The 22,731-nt window shown below is 54.3% G+C and overlaps 1 protein-coding gene across 2 annotated transcripts; it reads right to left on the bottom strand.

Moving 5' to 3' along the window:
• Positions 1 to 6,479: 6,479 nt before the first annotated feature.
• Positions 6,480 to 15,004, bottom strand: MYMK (myomaker, myoblast fusion factor). 2 transcript variants are annotated; one of them, XM_009476988.2, is made up of 6 exons: positions 14,847 to 15,004; positions 14,118 to 14,298; positions 11,590 to 11,704; positions 8,994 to 9,142; positions 7,844 to 7,960; positions 6,480 to 6,788 (listed from the first exon to the last, which is right to left on the bottom strand). In XM_009476988.2, the coding sequence occupies exons 2-6, from the start codon at positions 14,250 to 14,252 to the stop codon at positions 6,642 to 6,644; spliced, it is 663 nt and encodes a 220-aa protein (XP_009475263.1). In that variant the 5' UTR covers positions 14,253 to 14,298; positions 14,847 to 15,004; the 3' UTR covers positions 6,480 to 6,641. The 2 variants fall into 2 exon arrangements, with proteins under 2 accessions (XP_009475263.1, XP_087609391.1); XM_087753265.1 differs by lacking the exons at positions 14,118 to 14,298; positions 14,847 to 15,004 and adding an exon at positions 11,782 to 11,949.
• Between the last annotated feature and the right edge of the window lie 7,727 nt (positions 15,005 to 22,731).

Consider the following 22,731-nt stretch of genomic DNA (forward strand, 5'->3'; position numbering starts at 1 on the left):
CTTTCCACATTTTGGGTAGTCGTTTGTTTATTGGTATGAGGTCTCCCCGAACCAGACAGGGTTGCAACACTGCAAGAGCTTTTGTGCCGGGTTGTTTTGTTGGCAGTAGCACTTTTCCTCAGGAGGGCAGTGCCTGGGCGGCCGCTGGCCTCTGCCCTACGGAGGCTGGGGCTCTCGAGGGAAGGCGAGGGTTTTTCAAAGGTGGAAACACCTCTGGCTTTTGGGTTGGGGCTCTGATGGACCCCAGTCTGTACAAAATTGGGGTGAGACCTTGTGTGCTTCCGAACCTCCGTGCAGTGACCCGAGTGGGTCCTTGCCGGCCAGTGCAGCCCCCAGAGCTCCTGTGCCAGGGGCAGCGTGCCCGGCGTGCCGGCAGGATTGCAGGGACAGGCTCTGAGGCCCTTTCCTGAGCTATTCAGCTCCCTTTATCCTCTTCCCACCTTAAACACGAGGCTGGGGACATACAGAAAATGAAGGGGACTCGGTTTAGGCTGGGAAGGAGAAGCAAGCCCCTTACCACCAAAGCAGGGAGGCTCAGGACCTGCTTGGGCTTTGAAGAGGGCTGTTGGACATATCTGGACATACAAAGACACATCTGTCTTTAATCCTTCCCTCTGTAACTGAGACCAGGTCCAGGCAGAGCCACGGCAAACCCTCACCGCGTGCTGCAGGTACGTGTGCGTATGCGTTTGAAGGGCCTTGGCAATGCGGCGGTGCTAGACCGGTTAGAGCCACATGTTCTCGCAAATGCAGCTTCCTATTGACTTGTTAAACATTTGCTATTTATCAGATTTTGCTTTTAAACTGTCTGTAACAGTCTGGGAGAACTTGTGTCAAAATCCCTTCCAGATGTGAAGGTGCTACCCGATACTTTGGTTATAACCTGGACCCTCGCTCCTGCTCCGTTCAGATTAGCTCAACTACTGTGAAAACGAAAATGCAAATAAAGACATAGAAAGAGAGCAGAGATGCATGTAAAACTTCCCCCAAACCTTCCCTTTTACAGGCAAAACAGATCCTGCCTTTATAAGGAGATTGTGAGTTTTATCAGTGAACATTTGCTTTGCTGGAGAACCACAGGTAAGCAGGGGAGAGCAGCCACCCATCCCTGTCTGTCCACGCGGGTGTTTTTTAAAGCATTATTGACTTTTTTTCCCCACTGAAATAATGTTTCTTTGGGTCTGGGGCTTCCAGACACATCAGCTCGTTTTATGAGCATCAGATGATGTGTGCAGTTGGAAACCCGAGCGGTTCCCTTGCATTCGGAGCACATGGATCAGATAACGAGGGTTCGTTAAATGCTCATTGAAAGGCTGTTGCAAGGTTGGGAACTTTTCTTAGCAGCACCCGCTCTGCAGACACGCTGCCCTGTCCGTCTCCAGAAGAAGCTTTGGGGCCACAAGATATTCCCAGATTAAAACAACTTCTCTCGCTCCATGGTATCTGTCAGATCGTATACGGCCCGGGCCAGCTCCCATCGTAGTGAGGGAGGGTTTTTCCACTGACTTTAAGAGGCGCTGGACCGGGGCCATCCTCTGTGTAATGCGGATCTGGGAGTGTGCGTGATGCACTGCATGATGACAGAATTTCTGGGAGATTGGCCTAAAACAAAAACCTTGGACCGCCGCTCCCTGGGACCGCTCCGCCGGGGGAGTGGGGAGGCTGGAGACACCGAACCTGGACCTGGAGCAGGTTTTTGCAGCTGTGAAAGCATCCCTGCAAGAGCTGAGCAAGCCCGGCTGCTTTGCATCTGCCCTTCCCTGGGCTGGGGACTCGGCGCTCAAGTTTGGTCGCTTGGGTCGAGTCCACCATCCGCGTCCGTCTCCGGTGCTGCTGGGGGGAGCGGACACCTGCGAGCGTGCGAGGGGCTCCCTGCCCGACCCCCCCCGGAGCCGAGCGGCTCAGCCTGTCTGCGGCACCGCAGCCGAGCTCCCCTGTGCCCCAAAAATACCCCGTTGCTGCCGGAGGCTGCCGAGCAGTGCTGGGACGGGGCTGCCCTGCCCGCGCCAACTGGGCTGAAAAGTTTGGTTGGACATCTTGCTGAAAGGCCGAGAGGAAAGAGGAGGAGAAGAGAAACCTGCCAGGACATTGCATGGCGTTGTTTTAAGCAAAACCCTGATGCATCAATGGTTTTTTTCTCTTGCTGACGCTGGGTTAAGCTGCTTTGCACCCACGCAGGCGGCACCACTGTACTGACCCCCACAGCTGCATTTGCTCTAACTCCATCCTGCGCTGCTGCAGAAAGGTGGTGTGTCTGCAGAGCAGCACCGGCCATGGCAAATCCCACCCTGCTCTTCCTGGGTGCCCTCCAACACCTCTGAAGAGCAGGAGACCTTCTTTGTGCACCCAAAAAAGATATGCATGGCGCTGGGATAGCTGGAGTGAAGCTGAGAGATACCAAGTGGTCTGGGATAGGTGCTTCAGTTGCTCCATCTCTCCCTTTTTCCAGGCTGATGGATGGGGCTGGTTTCTCATAGTGCATCCGTACCATGTCCCAGGGCTGTGGTGGGTCTGTGTAGGATGTCGGTGGTGACTCCCTTTGCCCCTGCAGACCTGGTGTATCCCTGTTACAGGGCACAGGCATCTCCTGCACATCAGAACCGCAGGGCGATGGAGGAGCCCAGGGCAAGACCTCTCTCTGAGGCTCCCCACAGAGCTCCTGCCCCTACCTGCACAAAAAATGAACACTTTTGAATTTCCAGGGGAATCAGGTTTCTTTGGTCCCCCCTGGGAGGAGGCAGGACTTCCCTGAAAGTCCTGGTGGATGCATCTCCTTGGGTTGTCCATCACCACTCCCGATGAGCTGCATCTGCCTCAGGCTGGAGCAGCAGCACTTTCTGAAGTGGGATAGCGTCACTGCAGCCTAAAGGGCATAAAACTGGTTAGAAGGCAAACCTTGGCCCCGCAGTCTGTGGGTTAACCTGGCAGGGCTGGCCGGGCTGGCTCACCACTTGAACGTGCACGGACAAATGGCGGTACGAGGGTGAGGAGGGAAGAGCTGCGTGTGGAAAAACACCTGAAGTGGTCTTTCAAAATCATATGGTGATAAGGCATTTTCTGGAGTGCCCCATACAGCTGGCAGCAGAAACCAGGCTTTTATGTTTCAGTCTGGCTAGATTTTCACTTTCTGCAGCCAAAGGGATCTGGATAAAGTTTGCCTGGAAGATTAGCTGGCACCGAGCCTGACTAGACATCTCTGGAAGCCTCCCCTCGAGCAGGAGTAGGTCCTAATTCCCCTCTTGTTGTGGCCCTGCCGTAGGTGAGCATGGGGGGACGCGTGTCACCTGGGATGGTTCGGCCACGCTGCCCCAAAGCCCTGTCACTGCCCGCTGGCTCGAAGATCCCCTGCTGCGGGGCTGCAGCCTGGGGCCAGCCCTCTCCCGCGCCGGCACGCCGGGTCCCCGCTCCTCCCGCGGTGGGGATGCTGGGGAGCGTGCAGAGGTGAGCGAGGTCCCGGGGGATACCTGCCGCCGCAGTCCCTGCGTGTGGCAGAGGCGATGCCCCGCAGCCCAAGGGATGGGACGGGAGCATGAAGCCTCGGCACCGGTGCCTGGCTGTTGTGGCTTTGCATCAGCCCTTGTCTGGGGATGCGCGTCCTTCGTGTGGTCTGTCCCAACGCCGAAACCGAGCAGGGAAATGGGGTGCGTGGGAGCCCCCCAAGCAGGGCTGGCCTCCCCCAGTGCCAGCTCGGGGCAGATATGCCCCAGCCACTGCACACCAGATTCAGCACTGGCCGCGGTGTCCGACCACATCTGAGCTGCTGGCTCCGGGGCAGAGCTGGCAGGGGACGGAGGCACGAGAAGAGAGGCTGTGTGATGCCGTCCCCACGGGGCCAGCGGGCACCCCACGCTGCTGCTGCGGCCCAGACACAAAGCAAATGGGATTTTGTGCCTGGGGAGGCATGGCGGAGCAGGAGGGAGGCTGGCAGGCTCCTGCCCGCCCTCGTCGCTGCTCTCTGCCGCTGCGCTGGTAGCAGATGCCGATGCCTCCGGAGCGGAAAGCCAGTCCCTCCCCTCTCATTCCTTTTTTCCTTTTTTATTTCTCTTTTTCTTCCCCCCCCGGCTGATCTTAAAAAAAGCCCGGGCGGTTTGGGCTTCGTGAAACCCAAATGCCTTTTGCAGCATCAAGCCCAGATCCCATAAGTAATATCCCAGCATTCGAGAATAAGACAGTATATGAAGTAGACGGGGAGCTATAAAGACGCTTTAAAAGGGGCAATAAAAGTTTTGGGTTTCATATCGTCTTACCAAAGAAGAGAATAACAGAGAAGCAGGAAATTTCAGTAGCAGACATGACAAAGGTCACAGCACTCAGACTGCACCTTAGACGAAAACACCTACTCTTATGAAAACAGCAAGAATTTTTGGCAGGGGCTCAAGAGCTCTTACAGGCAAAGCTCTCAGCAGCACTAAAAGGTTACAAGAGACTGTTTTGTCTACGTTGCTGTAAATGTTTATAATATTTCCCTGCATTTGTATTGCAGGGGATATCCTGCACCAGCGATAGTGAATTCAGCCCATGTACCCTCCTCCCGGGTGTCAGGGTGCCCAGTCCCGCCGCAGCGGGTGCTGCTGCCGGCACGGGGCTGGTGCCGTGGCAGGGACCCTGCGGACGTGTCCGGCTGTGTTTCAGCCCCAAGGGTGGGTGCTGGTCCCACAGTGGGTGCAAAGGGATGAATGGTTTGCACAGGCGGAGCAGCACCCTGGGGCATCAGCAGGGAGAGGGGAAAAAAGTAACCTTGCCTGGGATTTTATTGTATGCAATATACTTTTGGGGTTTTTTTGGTGTAACACCTGGATGCATGGCAGGTGGGAGCAGGAGCTTTCATTTACTCAGTTGGGGCTCAGCTAACATGCCCTCCTTGTTTGCATGGGGTTTGCCACCCTTTTTTCCCTCCTGCTCAGCATTGCAGTTACCCAGCTTTACCTGCACAAGGTTCTCCCCATGCCCACGCTTTCCCGTGAACTGCCAGGGCTTGCTGCGGGGTTATGCGTGTCACCGCATGTCACTGCAGCCCAGGAGGGGCCGAGCAGTCACAAAATGAGTTGAGGGGTTTGGGTGCCTCTGATCAGTGGCTGCAGCAAGCGGCAAATGGTGTGCGGAGGGACAGAGGCTGCTGGCACTGCTGGTCAGGCTCCCGGGGAGGGTCAGCGTTGAGTATTTGTGCGTCGGATAATGCACACCCAGAGATGTCCTCGGGGTGGCTCAGAGGGAGCCAGCGTGGCCCTGGCCGTGGGACACCCGTGTGCGTGACCCCTTGGGAAGCGGCTGCGCACCCTCGGAGGCAGCTCTTGCATATAGTGCCAAGGTGCTTCTTGCACTCAGCTCTGAACTAGGAGTCAAAGCACTTGGGACTGTTTTTTGGGACACCCTGAGCAGTCCTTGCGTGGCAAAGTACTCCAGTAGCAGGCAAGCAATGGGGAAAGTGTTGCATGCAAACCCTCAGAGCATCCTGCAAAACATCCTGGGGGCTGGATGCTCAGAAAGACCTGGTGTGCTGCGTTGGTTTAGGTGCTGGTGAACCCTTTGTAAACTCATTGCTAGCGCTGCCTCTGCGTGCAGCTGCATCAGCTGTGCCACCGCTTGCCAGGGACTCTTGGTTGCTCGGGGGTTCATAATTCATTTATATTTTTGTTGGAAGCTCATTCAGTTTTGGTTGTTGCCCCGTTGCAGGAAGTTGCTCTGATAAATGACCGGGGTGGATTTCTCTTCCAGAGGAACCCAGGCTTAATGTGGGCTTTCTGTGGACATCACTGTATATCAATACTGCTCTAATTGTCCATGACATATAGTCTTGGCGTTTTTCCCAGACAGTCTAAATAAATCATACACTTCTGCTATAGTAAATAGTCTGTTAGAGGAGATGTTATAGGCTTACAGCCTTCCCCCTCCCTCCAGGAGCTTCTTTTCTCTGCCTAATTTTCCATGTACTTTCCATACCAAGGAGGCTCTCCGCAAGCGCACCTGCCGCCCGCGCCGCCCGGGCAGGTCTGCAAGGACAAAGTGCCCAATGTTGCAGCTCCCTCCAGGCCGGGGGGGCTGTGGGCAGGGGAGGGGGTGGCCATGCCCGGAGCTCCACGTTGGGGCTGGCATCTGCCCTCGACTGAGCGGAGCGGAGCTGGGAAGTTTCTTGCACCGCTTAGGAAACACTGGCATTGCACACTTGCAAAGTCTTTGTTAGTATGTATTATTTACATCAAGAGAATGCATAAATAAAATAGTAAATATCTCACAAAAATACAGGTTCTGTTAATTGGGCGTTACAAACGAAGCCCCGAGTGCTCAGGCTGGGCAAACTCCCATGGAGGGGACAACTCGGGTCCTCCTGGGCCGGTGCAGGTGACAGCCCGGACCGTGACATGGCCCGAGAGTGCCAGGGTCTCCTGAGGGTTGCAGCCCAGACAAGTGCTTCTCCAGGGAGAAGTACGGATATGTAACAAACCGCAAGTGCAGCCTGTGCTAGGGCTGGTGGTGGAAAGGTGAAAATTCCAGGGAAGAAAAGCCCGGGGCATGCACAGAGCTGGTGGGAAAAGATGCTGGTGTCCCAGAGGAAAATGCTGCGGGCAGGCATTTTGCTTTCGGCTTGCACCCCTCCATCACCCCAGGAGTAGAAAAGCAAGCGCCCCGCGCGCCCGGGCGGCTCAGACGCAGCAGCAGAGCGTGGAGCAGTCCAGCCTGGCGGGGGTCCCGGCGCCCCCGGCCTTCTTGTTCTCCTTGGGCAGCAGCAGCACGAAGGCCATGGCCAAGGCGCAGTGGTAGAAGCTGTGCACATAGGTGTAATCCCACTCCTGCAAGTGGGGAGAGCGTTAGCGAGACCTGCCGGGGCCGCGGGAGCAGCGGTGCTGGGGGGCTCTGCGTTAGGTGCAAAACATTAGGTTTTTACAAGTAGCCAAAAGGAAAGGAATAAAAAAAATTCCTGAGCCTTCTGCCTCTTTTTTGCTGTCAGAGAAGAAAGGATTTCCAGCCTTAAAAAAAAAAGCAAAGTGGATTTAACACATTCCAATTTGCACATTTCCCAATTCTTGAATGAAGTGTTTCATTACCCCGCAAAGGACGCGGCGGCGAGGCCGGGGCGCGGGGGGAGGCGGTTTCTGCTAAGTGACATTTTTATGTTCTGCTAGAATTTGCAATTACTAAATGCTTTGAAAAATAATCCTTGGGGATGACTGTGAGGTTGTATCTAGCAGCTCCCAATGCACAGAGCAGCCGTAACAGCGGGGCTGAGCGCAGGCGCGACCGGCAGCTGTGTCGGGGGGTTATCGCCTTCCCCGCGCGGGACAGACGGACCTTTTTGTGTGGGACGGGCGGACTGGCCAGCGGCGAGAGCAAAAGGTTATGAACACGAGATCAAGTGCCCCTGGGAGTCAACTGAGAGTCTTTTCTTTGGCGTGAGCCAGCTTTGGATCTGGCCATGCCTGGGTCATATCCAGTCCCTGCTGTGGCTCCGTGAGGTGTCCTTAAGTCACCCGTGCCCGGTTTCCAAAAAAACCCTGCTCGCATTTGACAAAACCATTTTGAGGACTGTGTATGGCTGAAGAAAGCGTGGCCCTTGTCCTTGCAACTCACTTAACGGGGGGAAAAGAGAGTGAGCATCACCCTGCGTGTCACTCGCTGTCACATCTGTCCCTGCCCACACCGCAGTTATGGGCCAGGGGATGGGGACAAGCAGGGAGGGACCCTCGTCCCTGCCGCCGGACCCCGGCACGCCAACCCTGGAGACCCGCACCTGAGCTAGATTTTGTCCAAGGCTGGATGCCCAGCGGTATGAAGGGGGAGGTCTCCTATCTTGGTAACGTCCTTTACACCTTGTAAAGTCAGAGGGATTGAGTGTGCAAACAGGTACCTCAAAGAAGAACCTCAGCATCAGTGCTAACGCCCCAAAACAGAAGCCAGGACCGATCTGTTGGGTGTAGACACTCTTGTCTGGATAGAGCCCTTTCTTCTCTTTCATCTTTTGTAGCTGGAAGGAAAGAGAGAGCGCACCAAGTGTATTCACCCGGATTTAGCTGGCTGCTCTGCATCCGAAAGATCCCATGAATGCTGAAATAAAAGCAGGCAAAGCCTGCAGCCTGGTTCCCCCAAGCTGCGGGGTCTGCCTGCACGTGGGGAGCACCTCTGCCTGCGTGCTGCAAGGGGTCTTCCTGCTTCATCCCTGACCATCATCCTGTTTTCTTAACATTCACCCCCAAACCCAGCTCGGGAAGCGTGTGCCCTCGCAAACCCAGCATCTGGGAGAGCGGATCCCAGCACAGCATCCTCGGGCTGAGGGATGCAGGTGGCCCTGTGCCTCGGTCCCCTCCTTGCCCATCCCCTCCCCATCGTGGCCACTTGCTTTTAGCTGCTGGCTGGGCGGCAGAGGGGGCTTAGTGACAGTTTGTAGCTGGGACTTGCATCACTGTATTTCCATGACACTTGGCAGCATCTTCCTGCAATTTTTACCCCATCACTGAATCCTTCTCCTTTCCTTTTTACGGCCATGCCTGCTCCTGCCAAGGGCTCTGCCACCCGTGCTCCGCCCGGGCCCGCGGCATCTGCTGTGCGTGGGACACGCTGCGGCACGGTGCCCGACTGTCCCAGGAGCTGCCAGCCAGATTCAGGCAGACTACAGGCAGATCCCTTCCCACTTTATCACCGTGTTTTATGCACATCTTCCACCAGCTCCGGGGCACTTTACCAGACCCCTCTGCCTCTGTGTAGCTGTAAAAACTCCATAAATACGTTCGTCCTGATTAGAAACGCAGGGACAGGAGATGTGGTAGATTGCTCAGACCAATCGAATCTGGCGTTTATCACAAAGGCTGCTTGCTGTCTGCCTGCTTTCTGCTCGGGTTGAAGGAGAAGTGCTGTTTAATCACCGTGATGGCCTGTGCTGCGAGAGCTGGACCTCGAGGAGGAAACTACTGGCACAGGTCGGACCCCTCCGTGTGGGGCTCAGTCCCTTCCCCACCGCAAGCATCCCACAAAGCCCCGGCGCGGTGCCCTTCCCTACGTACCCATTTCACGGTGATCACCAGGACGGCCGTCCCGATGGGTCCCGAGTAGACGCCGTAGCCCCAGCGGTCGTGGTAGATCCTCACGGCGATGGTGAGGACGCCAAACATGACGAAGGTCGATCTCTTCGGCTCATCAAACTCTGCCAGGGCTGTGCGGCACCGAGCACAAGGAGCATCAGCTCACCCACCCCCTTCCTCGGCTGCTCTCCTAAAGCCTTACTGGGGTCTGTCCTGCCTGCCCCGGTGACCCTCAGCATTGCATCCAGGTCTGGTTTGCCCTTCTTATGCCTTGGGGAAACTGAGGCACATGGGGGCAAAGCAAACTGTCCCGAGGCATTGGAGTTGTAGGTCTAAGAGCTGATTTTAGAGGTCTTGCACTCAGTGTTGCATGTGGAAGGTAAAGCAGGTGTCCCACCCGTATTCTCCTTTCCTGCCTCAACCCAGAAGTTGGAGGCGATTGCAAAGATGCTTGCACCCAATGAGCCTGCCATCGGCTCTTGGGTTCATCCTGCATCTCCAGCCCTCCCAAACTTTCTGGCTCACCCCGATGCAGCCTCCATCACCCCGCTCTGGTAGGACCGAGCTCACTGGTGCGATGGGGACCGGGCTGCCCGGCCGTGCCGGCACCTGCCTGAGATTTGCAAGCTGGAAGTCGCCAGTGTGAGTAAATTATTAGAGGCTTTTGTTTAGCACAGAATGGGGTAATAACTGATAAAAGTTATGGATCCCAGTGGGCTCCATGCTTTTCCAGCTCGCACAGCTGTGTTATGGCTGTCCTGGATTTGCATTCCGGGAAGCGTGCCCGAGGGTCTGTGTCCGCACATGTGCGCTCGGGCTTTACAAGCCACAGCGAGAGGCTTCCCTGGGCTTCAGTCACCACACCTTCCATGTCCTTGGATCGTGGTTTTATAGGGAGTTTGGCTAAGGGATAATGTCCGCATTTTAATCTCTGTTGTTTCCCTGCGGGTCAATATTTTAAACATTGTAGTCCGGGATTTGTATTTTTTGCAAGGTTTTTGAATGCAGTAATGAAGCAATCAAGCTGAATTTTGCTGCAGGGAGCCAAAGTGTCTGGATTGGCTCTGACCTACCCTGACACTGCTGTTATCTACTGAAAATGCCCTTTGGAGCTGATTTGTCTCATTGCCTTTTCTAGTCGAGCAGAGAGAGCACTGAAGTGCCATGGACAGTGTGGGAGCCCACATTGGGACTCGCGCCTTGGGGGAACAGAGCCATTTCTAAGGTTGATATTTCTCTCACTCATTTTCCCCTGCATGGAAGATTTATCCCATCGCATGCCCTGGAAAGGGAATGCTCTGTCTGCGCTGCTCGGCGGTGAAGGGAGGAGGGGTGGACCTGCGCCTGGTGACGGGGGTGCTGCCCCGCGGCTCCTGCTGGGCTCAGGGGCTGCTGGAGCCCCCCATCCCAGCCAGGGGTCCTGCACCACCCCTGCAGCCCCGAGGGGCAGAGGAGAAGGTCCTATGGGAGTTTTGGGGCTGTGCATCAGCCTGGTGACCCCAGCTCAGCACCAGGAGGGCTGGGGACCCTGCTTGGCTGGAGCGGGGACTGGGTGTGCGGCTGGTAGAGATGGTCCGAATCTGTTGAGCAAAGCCTTTGCTGTTGGAAAGTGACAGTGCCCTCATCTCTCTCCTTACCCTACTCTCTTCTCCTGTCAGAAATACTCACATCCTTCCAAGAAGCATGTTGACAAAAAGGGAAAACAATAGGTTTGAAGTCTTCGTCCTCCTTTAGTTCTGTCATATTTTTTTTTGTTTCTATTATACCTTGTTTCAGTGGCAAATGAGGAACAAAATGAGAAAAAAAGAGTGAAGGGAATGTGGGAAAAGGAAAACTGAGTAATAGGGCAAGGTCAGGGCTTTTAATAAAAAGGAAGTGAAATATATTTCTGCTTTTTCTAAGCAGATCTAATACTTCCCATCAGCCCAGACTAGGCTTTTGATAGACTAGGAAGATATATTTGTTTTGACTAAACCACTTTGATTTGCATGCTACCAAGGGAAGTGGCAGATTCTGCATTTCTTCATGCTCCCAAGTCAGGGCTGAACAAGCTGATGGGCTCAGTATGGGGAAAATGAGGAGAAATGGGAGATTCCCTGATATATGAGGTTTCAAACTAAGCCATCTCATAGTACTGCCCTGCTTGGAACAAAAGCACAAGGCTGCATGTGTTACTTGCCAATTTGAAATAAATAATTCTGCTGTTGTAAGGACATCCATAAGGGCTGGTGAAGGCAGAAGAATACCCCACTAACACAAACACCTGGCGCCAGAGCTCTGTTTATCTCCAAGAGCAAAACTTCCCCAGCCACCACTCAGGACGGTTTTCATGTGTGTCTGGACCCCATTGAGTGCAACGGCTTTCCAAGGCACGAATGATATAAAAATGGATTAAACCTTAGCACGGGCTGACTTCCATAAAAGACAGTCTCAGAGCTAAGTCTTGCAGATGAGAGCTCAAAGGCAGCAGCATTTCTGGGGGCTGTACCCGCTAACCGTCCCACCAGCGATGCTGACAAATCCTGCCCAACCTGCAAGCGCTGGTGCTCTGCAGGAGCCACGGGAGACCAGTGCTTACCCATCAGGGACACCCAGATGGACAGAGCTGTTCCATAGATGCTGAAGTACTCCAGGATATCATAGCGCATGAAGCACAGCACTGATAAGCCAGGGCCGTCACATGCATGGTAAATCTATTTAAAAAAAAAAAAAAAAAAGCATTAAGAAAGCTAGTTCTCTGCCCACAGGCTGCTAAGGTAAAATAAAATACTTCTGTTTTTATCAGTTGGTTTGAAACAGCCTTTTCATGGCTGTTGAGAGGATGGACAGCCAGGAACAGGACAGTCTCATATACACCAGGGTCACTGATATGCAGTAATGAATATACCTGAGATATAATGTCACCGTTCCCAATTGCAAATTGCCTGAGAATCAGCATTCTGCTCTCTTAGTACACATTATTTGTGGACGAGCTTTAGTTTGCCTCCTGGTCTGTGCCAGAACTTGCAATCTGATGACCACGCTGCTCGGAGCCGAGCCCCAGGCGGTGCGAGGACGTCCTCTCCAGCAGAAGGAGGACTCTGAGGTTATGGTTCTGATTGCGAAAGATTCTTGTAAAACAATTCAAAATGAGTGTCCTGATGACGTGTATAGATGCCAGGTCACTGTCAGGCTAATTAGAGTTTATATGGCCAGAGTCTGCATGCTGGAGAATTCACTCATTAGTGCATTCCCTTAAAAGCTGCTGGTTCCTGCCCGTTAGCTCATTGATTAGGTTATTTGCAAAAAAACCCATTGTCATGCAACATAGATGCAAACCAAGCCAAGAGAAATTTTCCAGAGCGATCAGAGGAACGCTCCCAGCGTTTGCCTGGCGCTCGCCTTTTCCTCCGAGCACTCAGCCCTGCGAGTTTTCTAGTGGTAGCACCAGCAAGCTTCGCTCTTTCTGAAGGAGTCCCTTCACCGCTTGGCAGGACGCCTTTGGAACAATCCTCGCTGTCATGGCCCAGCGGGGATGCTGATATTATTTATAATGGGAATTGCTGCAAGTCCTTTGGCTCGTTGCGGTTTCTAGAAAAGATTGCACCACGGCCGTAATTCTTTTCTCTGCTTGAGATTGGGTTCGAGCAGTCCAGAGACGGGGGGAAGAAGCGGTGGAAGACAAAAAGCGTGTTTCTGGCCGGCATCGCAGCACTTGTCTGCGATGGACATATGCTTTCACTGCTCTGATGAGGTCTCCTGGGGGAGGAGGAGGGGGATGCTACAAGAAAGGCAACAGCAGCAGCTGCTGCCCTTCCTACCCCCCCGACCATGCTGGCAGCTGCCTTCCCTTCCCCACGCACAGATATTTTGCCTCTTCAGTCTCTTCGAGGAGGACTTGTTCCACCTCCCGTCGAAACACATGCCAATTTTCCTATTGACTTCTCGGGGAGGTGGAGCAGACACAAAACCGGTGCAGAATGAAACTGTAGATGTCTGGCTTCCCTGGGGAGCTGGGGGGGGGCTCGGTTGGGACGTTTTTATTAACTAGTCCTGTAGTTTTTATGGAACTGGCAGAATTTCTCCCCCTGCATTGTGCTTTAATTGGAGGCCTAAATGGTGGATCCTTAGGAATAAGAGACTGGCCTGGTTCAGAGCCCTGCTTTACCCTCAGCGCTGCCGTGGAAGAGCTTTTCACACCACGAAGGTCCTTTATCTACTCCCTGCCTCAGTTTCTCTGTCTCTGTGCGAGGGATGTGACAACCCCTATGAGGTGCCTTGAGATGGGTGGGGAGAAGAGGTAAATGCAGTATTGGTTGAGTTGCTGGGCTATTTCCTTCATATTCTTTAGCAGAGCATTACCATGGGGTTAAACAGATTTTTTCCAGTGGGAATGCTGCTTTAGGTGCTCAACCCGTGTGTGTACAGAGGCACTTAGCGATACAAAGCGCAGGGCAGCTTACTGCCAGGAGCAGGAATATGAATTATTTTGTATATGTACAGACAACTGACTTTCTCCACTCATTATTCCCACGAAAGGGAAGGCAGGGTGGTTCTGAGCCTGGTGAAACACGCGTTTTCAAACTGCTCTGCCAGCGTGGGGGCTTCATAATTATTTTTCTTGATAGCTCAGCAGCATGTTTTAGTCTTTCCTTTCCCAGTGCAGAAACTCCCCTGACTCCAGCATTGCTCCCATCACCAGTTAGCAATTGCAAAATCAATAATTCGACTACGTGCTTTTGGCTAAAATGACAGAAGCATAGCAAGAGACTCTGGATACAATTTAAACTCCAAATTCAGCATGGCCACTTACCAGCTGTAAAACAAAGAGAAAAACCAGCTCCAAAACATTGCGAATCAATCAAGTTGCTTTGCACCCAGACCCTCTCCCTAACCTCACAACCATAAAACACCATTAAATCTATGTAAGGCCACCCCGTAGGACATCCTAAACTGAAGAATCAGCTACTCAGCGCTGCACACAGTGGGACATAACTGAAAATGGATTTTCTGGGGTCACGCTCGCTGCTGTTGGGTGAGACCCACCTCCCCTTCTCAGTGGAGACCCAATGCAGGGGGCATTTGGAGGGATGAAACACACGGTGGGGGGGGACGGGGACATCTTACCGCCACGAAGAACATGGTGAAGAAGTAGACCATGGCTTCCATGTGGAAGCGCCGCTTGGCCGCGATGCTGATGGTGGGGAGGAAGACCAAGGTGCTGATGGTGGGCAGAAGGAGCTTGGCCAGCAGCGAACCCATGGGTGCCTCGTCGGCCAGCGGCTCCCGGGGATGAGGTCTCTGCGAGCTGGACGGAGATGGTGGAGAAAACAGCCGTGGTGAGCGTACTTTAAAATTTAAATGCCCTGTGTGGCTGGGAGGGCTGCGGGCAGGGAACAGCTGCTGCTGCCGCAGCCACCCCCTTCACTCCTGTCTCTCCCCGACAGCGAAATTCTTGACGCAGCCGGCGGCTCCCAGCGGCAGATGCTCTGTGCCCCCGATATCGCCCCGGGTGTTTCTAAAGGAGCGAAGGGGAATGGCGTCCTTGCACGCCTTGTGCTGGGTGGCGGATCTGGGTGCACAGTGGGTGAGGACTGGGGGTTTGCTTGCTCCCCATGGGCACACCCCACCTCTGCATCCCACTGGCCCCACGCCGAGCCTGGGTCAGGGCTGCTGGAGCGGCCCAGCAGGGAAAAACCATCCTCTGCTCCGCGCTGGCACAAAGTAGGGAAGAACTGGTACATGGCAGGTACCAGGGGGTTTTAAAACAGTGGGACGTATCCTCCTACCCTTGCTGTACCTGAGAAATACACACCAAGCTCCAAATCTGCCTTTTATTTCCCTGCGAGGGCATACCTGGAGCGGGTGGCCCTGCTCTAGCAGAGCACAGGCATCGAGGAGCTCGTGCGATGCAGCGTCCAACGCCTGCTACGCCACGCGTGCCTACGTGCCCTCCTGCGCCTTCGGGTGGAGTTAAGTGCAGTTAAGTTTCTCAGCCATGCCCTCAGGCTTTGCAGAGTGGACACCTCCAGGAGATCTGTCTGAAATTCAGGAGCTGAGCGTCTCTGGGGTGGAGGAATTTGAGCAGCTCGTCATGCGGTGCAGAAAAGCTGGAGGAAAGGAGACCAAAAGCCAAGCAGCGTTTGGGCTGCTAATCCACTCAGTGGCTTCTCTCTTTTATTACGACTTTTTATTATATCACTGCTGCTCCCCTCCTGGGTTAATATCTTTTCCTTGGAGCCTCGCAGGGATTCTCGGCATCTTTTCGGTACAGCTGTTCCCGGGACGCAGGGAGCAGGAATGCTACGCTTGAGCAACTGCCTTTGTGGCTGGGAGTCTGGGGAGGAGGCTGTGAGCTGCGATATGAGCCACCATTTCTGAGGCCGATAGGACGGGCTCGCCTGTCCCCTGGGAGGGGGGCTGGTGGAAAAGCAGGCATGCACGGAGAAAAATAGGCTCTTTAAGCCACCCGAGCCAAGCTGGAAAGGGCGCCGGGAGGGGACGCGTGGGGGTGTTGTGTGTGCAGTGAGAATGGCACGGCAGCGTTAAAGCACTGACCCAAGAGGGCTGTGCTGAGAGCCTTCCTCGGGCACAGCTGAGGTGAGCTGCGTAGGGCTCCCATTTTTAGCTGATATTGCAGGAACCATCCCCGTTCCCCGGCCGGCTGCAGGCAGGATCCCTTCACAGAGCGCAGGGGCTCCACGCTGCCCGCACCCCGTCTCCAGCCGCCCTCCTGCCTCGACAAGCCATAAACTTACCACAAACCCCTGCAGAATTGAATCTCTACCAAGAAATAGTGCAAAACTCTGGTGTCCCTATTTACTGTGAAAATTAATCCCTCCAAGCCAGCACATAAATACCCTCTGCTTCTCCCCAGGCATCCAGCCCTGAGCGGGAAGCGGAGCCGAGCGCCAGCACACCCCGAATACCCTGTTCCTTTTCTGTGCCATATCCTCAGATGTATCCGTTATTCTGTGTTATTCTTGCATGAGCTGCTTGGAACGAGCAGGGTGCTCGGGGCCGCTGCGTGCTGCACGGCGGGGCTTGTCTCCAGGAGGGTTTCGAGTGGGGTTGGGGTTAGCTGGTTGCACAAACCGCTCTGGATTCCTGGCTGAGAAAACCGCGTCCGCCCTGCTTTTGTGGCCATGAGGCTGGTGTCAGAGAGGTGAAAAAAAAAGCTCAGAACCTGTTGGTGAGGACAAACTTCCACGTCTGGGTGCAAAGCAGCCCCCCTTGCCCTCATGGGACCATTTGCAAGGACGTGGCAGTTGTGCAACAAGCCACCATTTGCAAGGACGTGCAAGGGTGGTGGTTGTGCAACAAGCCAAATGGCATCAGTTGAAAAATATGATCAAGCAGTCGTTAAATGCATCCCCCTCGCCCCCGTCCCTTGCCCAAAGCCTAGCTGGAGCCCACTGGAAAGGAAACCCCGTTGGCTGCTGGATGCAGCGAGCGCCAGCCGTGGCAAGCGCTCCCCGAGCAGGGAAGTGTTGGAGCTCTCAGGATCAAGAAAACATTCCACAGGTTGTTGTTTCTTTTTTTTTTTTTTCTCTCCCAGCTGCACACCCTGGGCTGGCGTTTGGTTTGCAGCCAGCGCTGTAGGCATAGAGCAAAAAAAACCCACACCGGCTTGCACACGTGTTCCAGCTATTATTGAAAAAGAGACCCCAAAGTAAACCGCAAGGCAAGGGGCAGGCAGGTGGTGAGCTCCTGTCGGGAGCTGCTGCTTAAAAGGTCTTTGTTCAGGCTGCAAACAAACCGCAGTGCTAGACGTGGGCTTTGCAACCCTTCCCGGGAAGGAACCCAAATAACAAAGGGCCAGGGCTTTGTTCCTTCACTCCTAAACAGGTAGGAAATGTAGAAAGAGCAAATTTTAGCTCCTGCATTTAAATACTTCTGGAAAGGGAATTTTAAATCTGCATTCCACAGGGCTAATTTTGTGTGGACCAGAGTGCACGCAGGAACGGTGATATATATGGCTGAAAACTGGTTCCCAGATGCCAAAACCAGGTTCTGGTATGCTGTCCTGGATCCTTCCAGGGTAACATTAGCCATGACTTTCTGTAAGCACTTCTACCCTTTCAACTCAGACATTGCAGTGAAGGAGAGAGACACGGATAGCTTTGTTTTATTTTTAATATGAGGGTGATAGTTTGAAAGGAGTATATATTGGAACAGAGGATGAGGGATCTGTGCCAACTGAGAGTATGGAGAGTATATTCTCCTTGGGGTAAGTATAGGATGATCTTTCATCTGTGTGAGGTGTAGACTGTATCAGAATCGAAACCTGCTCCACTGCGTGTCCCCAGTTACTGCTGGGTTTGAAATAATGGTGATAACAACACTAAAATGGTGAGTCAAGGTTGCAGCTTCTGTATGGGCTTGCAGTTTGCAGCGCTGCAATGCAAGGGTTGGTGTGAGCTGGTATGCACGGACGGCTGCGCCAATTCTGTGCTTACTGCAAAGTGTTATTTACCACTTCCATTACGTCAGAGTCTAATTTTTCATCTCCACAACACTGACTCGTGCACTCTGGACTTAGGGATAACAGTGAAAAGCCGGACGATGGCTTGGTTTCAGCAGGACGATGTGCAAAAGCCGCGGCTCTGGAGCAGCACGGTCAGCCCCCAGCAGCCCTGAGCAATTTGACGAGCACGGCACCATCCAGCTTGCAAAGATTTCTTGTCTTCTTGCGGCTCTGCCTTGGGAATTTGATCAAGAAACCTCCTGGCGTGAAAGGGCCTGGTGCAAGCGTGGAGCAGCCCATGGGCACAAGCCCTTCCCTGCCCAGCTGGAGAAGGGACGGCTGTAGCATCTGGATAAATACCTCTCCTTACCTACCGCAGCCTGTGACCAGAGCCGTTGCGTGAGACGCCGGTGCACGCAGTGCTTTCTGGAGAGCTGAAATCCATACACGGGCCCTGGCACCAGGGAAAAGGAGCCCAATAAATGCAGAGCCACCAGCTGTGCCTGAGCCCCTCGCACGGCCGGTGCTGCAGACCCGGCTCTGATCAACCGCGGCTCTCACCCGCTCCCGTCCACAGCCCTGCCAAAGCACCTGCATCCTTCTTTTTTTATTAGTGGAATAAATTGCCACTTAAAATATCCATTCTCCGTAAGGCCTGGCCCCATTTTAGGCAACTTTAGCTGAATACTGGCCCTTAAAAAAAGTCCCTCTTCCTGTCTCCCTGTTGAATAAATCTGTTATGCATATTCCTTGCAGGTATCCCTGCTTCTTTTTTCCTTAAGGGTTTTTTTCACTCTTCCCTTCTCCTCTACCCTGTCGTGGCCCATTACAAGCATGTCACTGTGAACGGTGAGGACATCTCTTTTCTTGTCACCAGTTTCCCATTGCTCGTACCCTTCGGGGTGTCCCGGGGCGGCCATCCCGCTGCCAAATTCGGGGAGGCACTGCAGGGGTTTATTGCTCGTTTCATGGTGTTTAATGGGGCTTTTTTTTACAGTCACGACTCTTGGAGGCCAGTAACGATGTCAGGGTCTCAGCTCTCACCCTGTTGGTCAAAAATGTCATTTTCTGAAGAGAAAAGCTTGAAGCTGTGATGCTTCAAGGCTCAAAATCCAGAAGGGAATGAAAACAGTCTTAGGGTTTTGGGGAGTCTGACTCATGATTTTTGAATGCCTGTGGTTGGCAATGCTGCATAGTTGATGTCCCTCAGCACAATACTGCACAACTTCCATGCGAGACTCATTCCATTAAAAGAAAAGGCTTTGTACTTTTTTTTTTTTTTAAATCTTTGCATAGCTAAAATTTCGAACCAGGCGTGACTTGTCTGGAAGCTCCTCCAGGTTCTTGCAGGGATGTGTACTCTTTGGGGACAGGTAAAATTCAAGTCTGCACAGAAAAAAGAGGCCTTTAAAGTCATTGAAACTCTATGGCCATGACCATACCTGGGGTCACTGTGGTCACTTGTGGCTTTCAAACTGCCCAGAGATATTTTTTAATGGGAATCTGATGGCAAGAGCAGCTTGGGGGCTTTGGCTTGTTCAGTTCGACTCGACGTTTTGCAAATCTCCATGGATGAAACCCTCACGCTAACATGATATAAATCATCGCTATCCACATTGCATGGAGGCACGCAGAGATGAAGTGCCTTGCGCAATACTGCGCCGTAGGTCACTCTGCAAGGGACCAGAATTGCCTCTAAAGGACACTTTTTTGGTCTCCTCTTGCTTGTTTTAGTTACCCAGTGGTAGGCCATAGCCACAACTCTTGAGAAGAAGGTAGGGCTGGCTCCCAAGGCCTTTTTTTGGGGCTTCGCCACATTTTGATCCCCCTGGCAATGTCCCGGCCATGCAGGGACCTCACCCGCTCTGTGGATGGCTTAGATCTGCCCACACCGCTCCAGGCTCGCCTGGAAATAACGTGTAGCTGCGCAGAAGTGTTGAACAAATGGGTCACTTCTGTAGGCAGTCTTAAAAAAGAAGAAAATCAGTTAGTCGTCTCGCTCCTGAGCAAAGATGAAGTTGCTGGGGGGTCCTGAGCCAACAGACTCCAGACCATGCTCCTGCTCCTCCTCCAGCCTGGCTCTTCTGGACCTGAGCAGGCATGTTGGTGGGGCTGGCTATGACAAAGCCATCCTGACTGCCGCGCCGGCATGAGGGCTGGGCAAGAAAAGGGCTAATTTTGCTGGGAAAGCCATGCTGGAATGCTGTAGCCCGTGGCTGGGCCATGGCTCTGGTTCACCAAGAGCAGGTCCTCTGGTACATCATTCATGGAGGACCTGCTCTAGGGACGTGCTTGGGGCTCGGTGGTGCTGGGAGTCAGCTCTGACGGGTCGGAGGACTGGTGCTTGGGTCAGGATGGGAAGGTGTCCCGCGATGGGGAGCACAGCAAGACGCTCAACATCTTGTGCCTGGATTGGGGCTTACCATTTCTCTCTGCTCCAGGTCAAGGATGGAGGACCCTCTACCGCAGCAAAGGCTGCTGCGGCAAAGGGATCACCCCACCCCTCCCTCGGTGAGAGAAGGCCTGATCCTGCAAAACGCAGAGTGCCTCCGCTCAGCTGAGCAGCCCCAGCTCCTGCTGAGCAGCAGCAGTGCCCAGCCCAGCACTTTGTTGAACACATTTCAGCCAAGGAAACTCCTTTCCTCTGCAGGCACTTCTCTGGCCAAAGCAGCAGCCAGTCGCCGGCGACTCTCCCCTGGCTGGAGGACGTTATTTTGGAGTGTCTGTCACTCCTTTTATTCGCACTCTGAATTATGCACGGCACCGGTTTGGGATGGAAAGCCTGGCAGCTGCCTGCCGGATGGCTGCCGTGTGTCCCTCGGGGAGGCTGTCGGGGTAAGAGCCCACCGGCCCCACGCTGCTGCAGGGACGGGCATCGCGCCGGCGGCTCTGAGCCTCCTTGTGCGGTGCCGGGAGGTGAACGTGCAGCGCCGGCACCGCCGGACTGCCCTGCCGAAGTGCGGGATGTGGGGAGCAGGACTGGTTCAGGGACCCTCACCCAAATCCTAAATTTCCCTGGGAAAGTCCAATACGAGCCCTCAGCGACTGTCCCTGGGTGGGAAAGCCTCTCACTGTCCATGCAGGTGCATCTTGTCTCAATTTACTCCAAGCCCAAAAGTAGTAAATAACATCTGCAAATCATTTGTAACACTTATGCCAAAAACCAGGAGATAAAAAATGCTGTCGTCTGAGCCTGGCCGTCGGTGATTAATGCCATACCTGCCGGCAGCCTCGGCAGCAGCACCTGCGGCCCTGGGGTTTTGGGGACAGCACTGGCCCTGGGGTTTTGGGGTGATGGAGCAGGGGCTGGTCCAGACCCACGTTGGAGCCGTGGGGTCTGGCCGATGTGAAGCTGGACAGAGGCTTGTGTTTTGGATCTGTTCTCCAGTGCATTTTGGTTTTGGGGCTGTTTTCGCTCCTACCGAGGCGATGGCATCGCTCCTGCTGATTTCACGAGGACAGGCCGGGGCTGCGTAAGCCGTGCTGCTGCGGCCAGGGATAACACTGCGTGATTTATGGGAGCAATCAGTTGCCACTAGGAGCTGGTTAGGAATTTTCCAATGAAACGGGGATTGCGTCAGAAACCGCTGAGTCATCTCAACTGTTTCATAAAAAAAAATAAAAAATCCTTTGGCTTTGATGAACTTTTGGTGAAGCAGAGACCGAGTGCATCTCGCCTGCTGCCGGCTCCCCCAGCGCTTGCCTGGGGACAGCCTTCCCCACCCTCCCGCTTTCCTCCCCCCGGTGCTCCCCAGCCCCGGGGCATCCCTACGGCAGGATGGGGTGTGGGGTCACCCGGGGATGGGGTCTCCCGGGGTGCAACCTCCTGCCAAACCCCAGGGCTGGCGGGAGCACTGGGGGGACGCTGGGGCTTGCACAGACCCAGGCTGCTCTGGCGTTTTCCATGTGAAATATTTTGATGCTTTTAAAACCTCTCGTGTTCAGACTTTTCCCTCCTGGTTGTTCCAAAACGGAAAGGGTTTTCTCCTGCGTGTCTCGGGCTGGGATATTTTGAAATGCAGAAGTTGGGTGAACTCAAGTGCTAAATTTTCCCAGTGTCCTGGTCACAGCCAACCGGTGGAAAATTGAAAGTTGCAAATCAACCTGGCTGGGTAAATTAAAACAGGCTGGCAGACATTTAGCCAAACAGAAAAGGAGACTTCATTTCCCATGTAAATTTTTTGGGATGGATTCTCTGCTAAGCTTCACACAGCCATCCCTGGGAGGACCGGGTCCAAATTAACAACAGCAGGGACCCGCAGTGATTCCCGCAGGGTGCTGGGAGCTGTGCAGGGATCCGTGCCCCGCACCGGGGTCGGAGCACACCCCGAGGCCCTGCAGATGGGAGCTCCTGGCCCATGGCAAATGGTGACGGGGCTGAACATTGCCACCAAGGGCCAGGAGCCAGTGGTGATAACCACAATAAACTGCAGTGATGGCCTTGGGTGCAGAGCCAGTGCCGGGGTGCGGTGCCCCGCTGGGAGCACTGGTTTTGTCCTGTGTGGGGCAGGTCTGGGGGGGAATGAGAAAAGGCTTCAGCTGAAGCATCTCTGGTGCGACGAAGGAAATCGTTCAGGTGGGCTGCTCAAAGCTGCTGGGCTGTGACCACCGCGTGCGCAGAGGAGACGGGCGGAGGAGTGCGTAGGAATGCGTGTCCCCACGTAGGTGAGGTGTCTCATCAACCACCTTTTACACGTAAAGACCACAGAGAACGGACCACATATATTGTATATAGGTTGCACCCACCAGGTAACGGTGTCCTTCCTTACGCCACAGGCTTTTCTCTCTGACACATGCAGATATCTCAGATATGTGCACGGCTGTCACGGAGCCCGGGGGACCGGTCTCATCCAAAATGGCTCTGCACGTGCACCGAGCCCCTTTTCTGACCACCACCATTCTCCTGCGTGGCAGAAAACCGTTTCAAGCAGCACGACTGACGCCGAGCCTTAGCAAATGCCACCAAAAGCACAGGAGCACGGGGATTCGGTTTATTTTTTCTGCAGAAAGTGCAATTAAAAAACCGGGCAGACGGTACCCAGCCAGCCCTCCCGCCGCTGCCAGGGGCGCGATGCGGCCGCACGGTGCCTGCGGAGGCACCGGGAGGATTTTGGCCGCCGCGCTGGGATGCGGGGGTGGGCGGGAGGGCGGGGGGCAGCCGGTACCGTGCCCCCCGTCCTGGGGGGGTCCGGTGCCGCCGGTGCCGGGCGGGCGGCGGGGACGCATGCGTGCGGGCTCCCCCCGCCTGTGCCCCCCCGGCCTCGCCGCAGGAAA

This window comes from Nipponia nippon, unplaced genomic scaffold (assembly GCF_047370975.1).
Source record: "Nipponia nippon isolate SJK-2023a ecotype South Korea unplaced genomic scaffold, ASM4737097v1 scaffold_16, whole genome shotgun sequence".
Taxonomy (NCBI): domain Eukaryota; kingdom Metazoa; phylum Chordata; class Aves; order Pelecaniformes; family Threskiornithidae; genus Nipponia; species Nipponia nippon.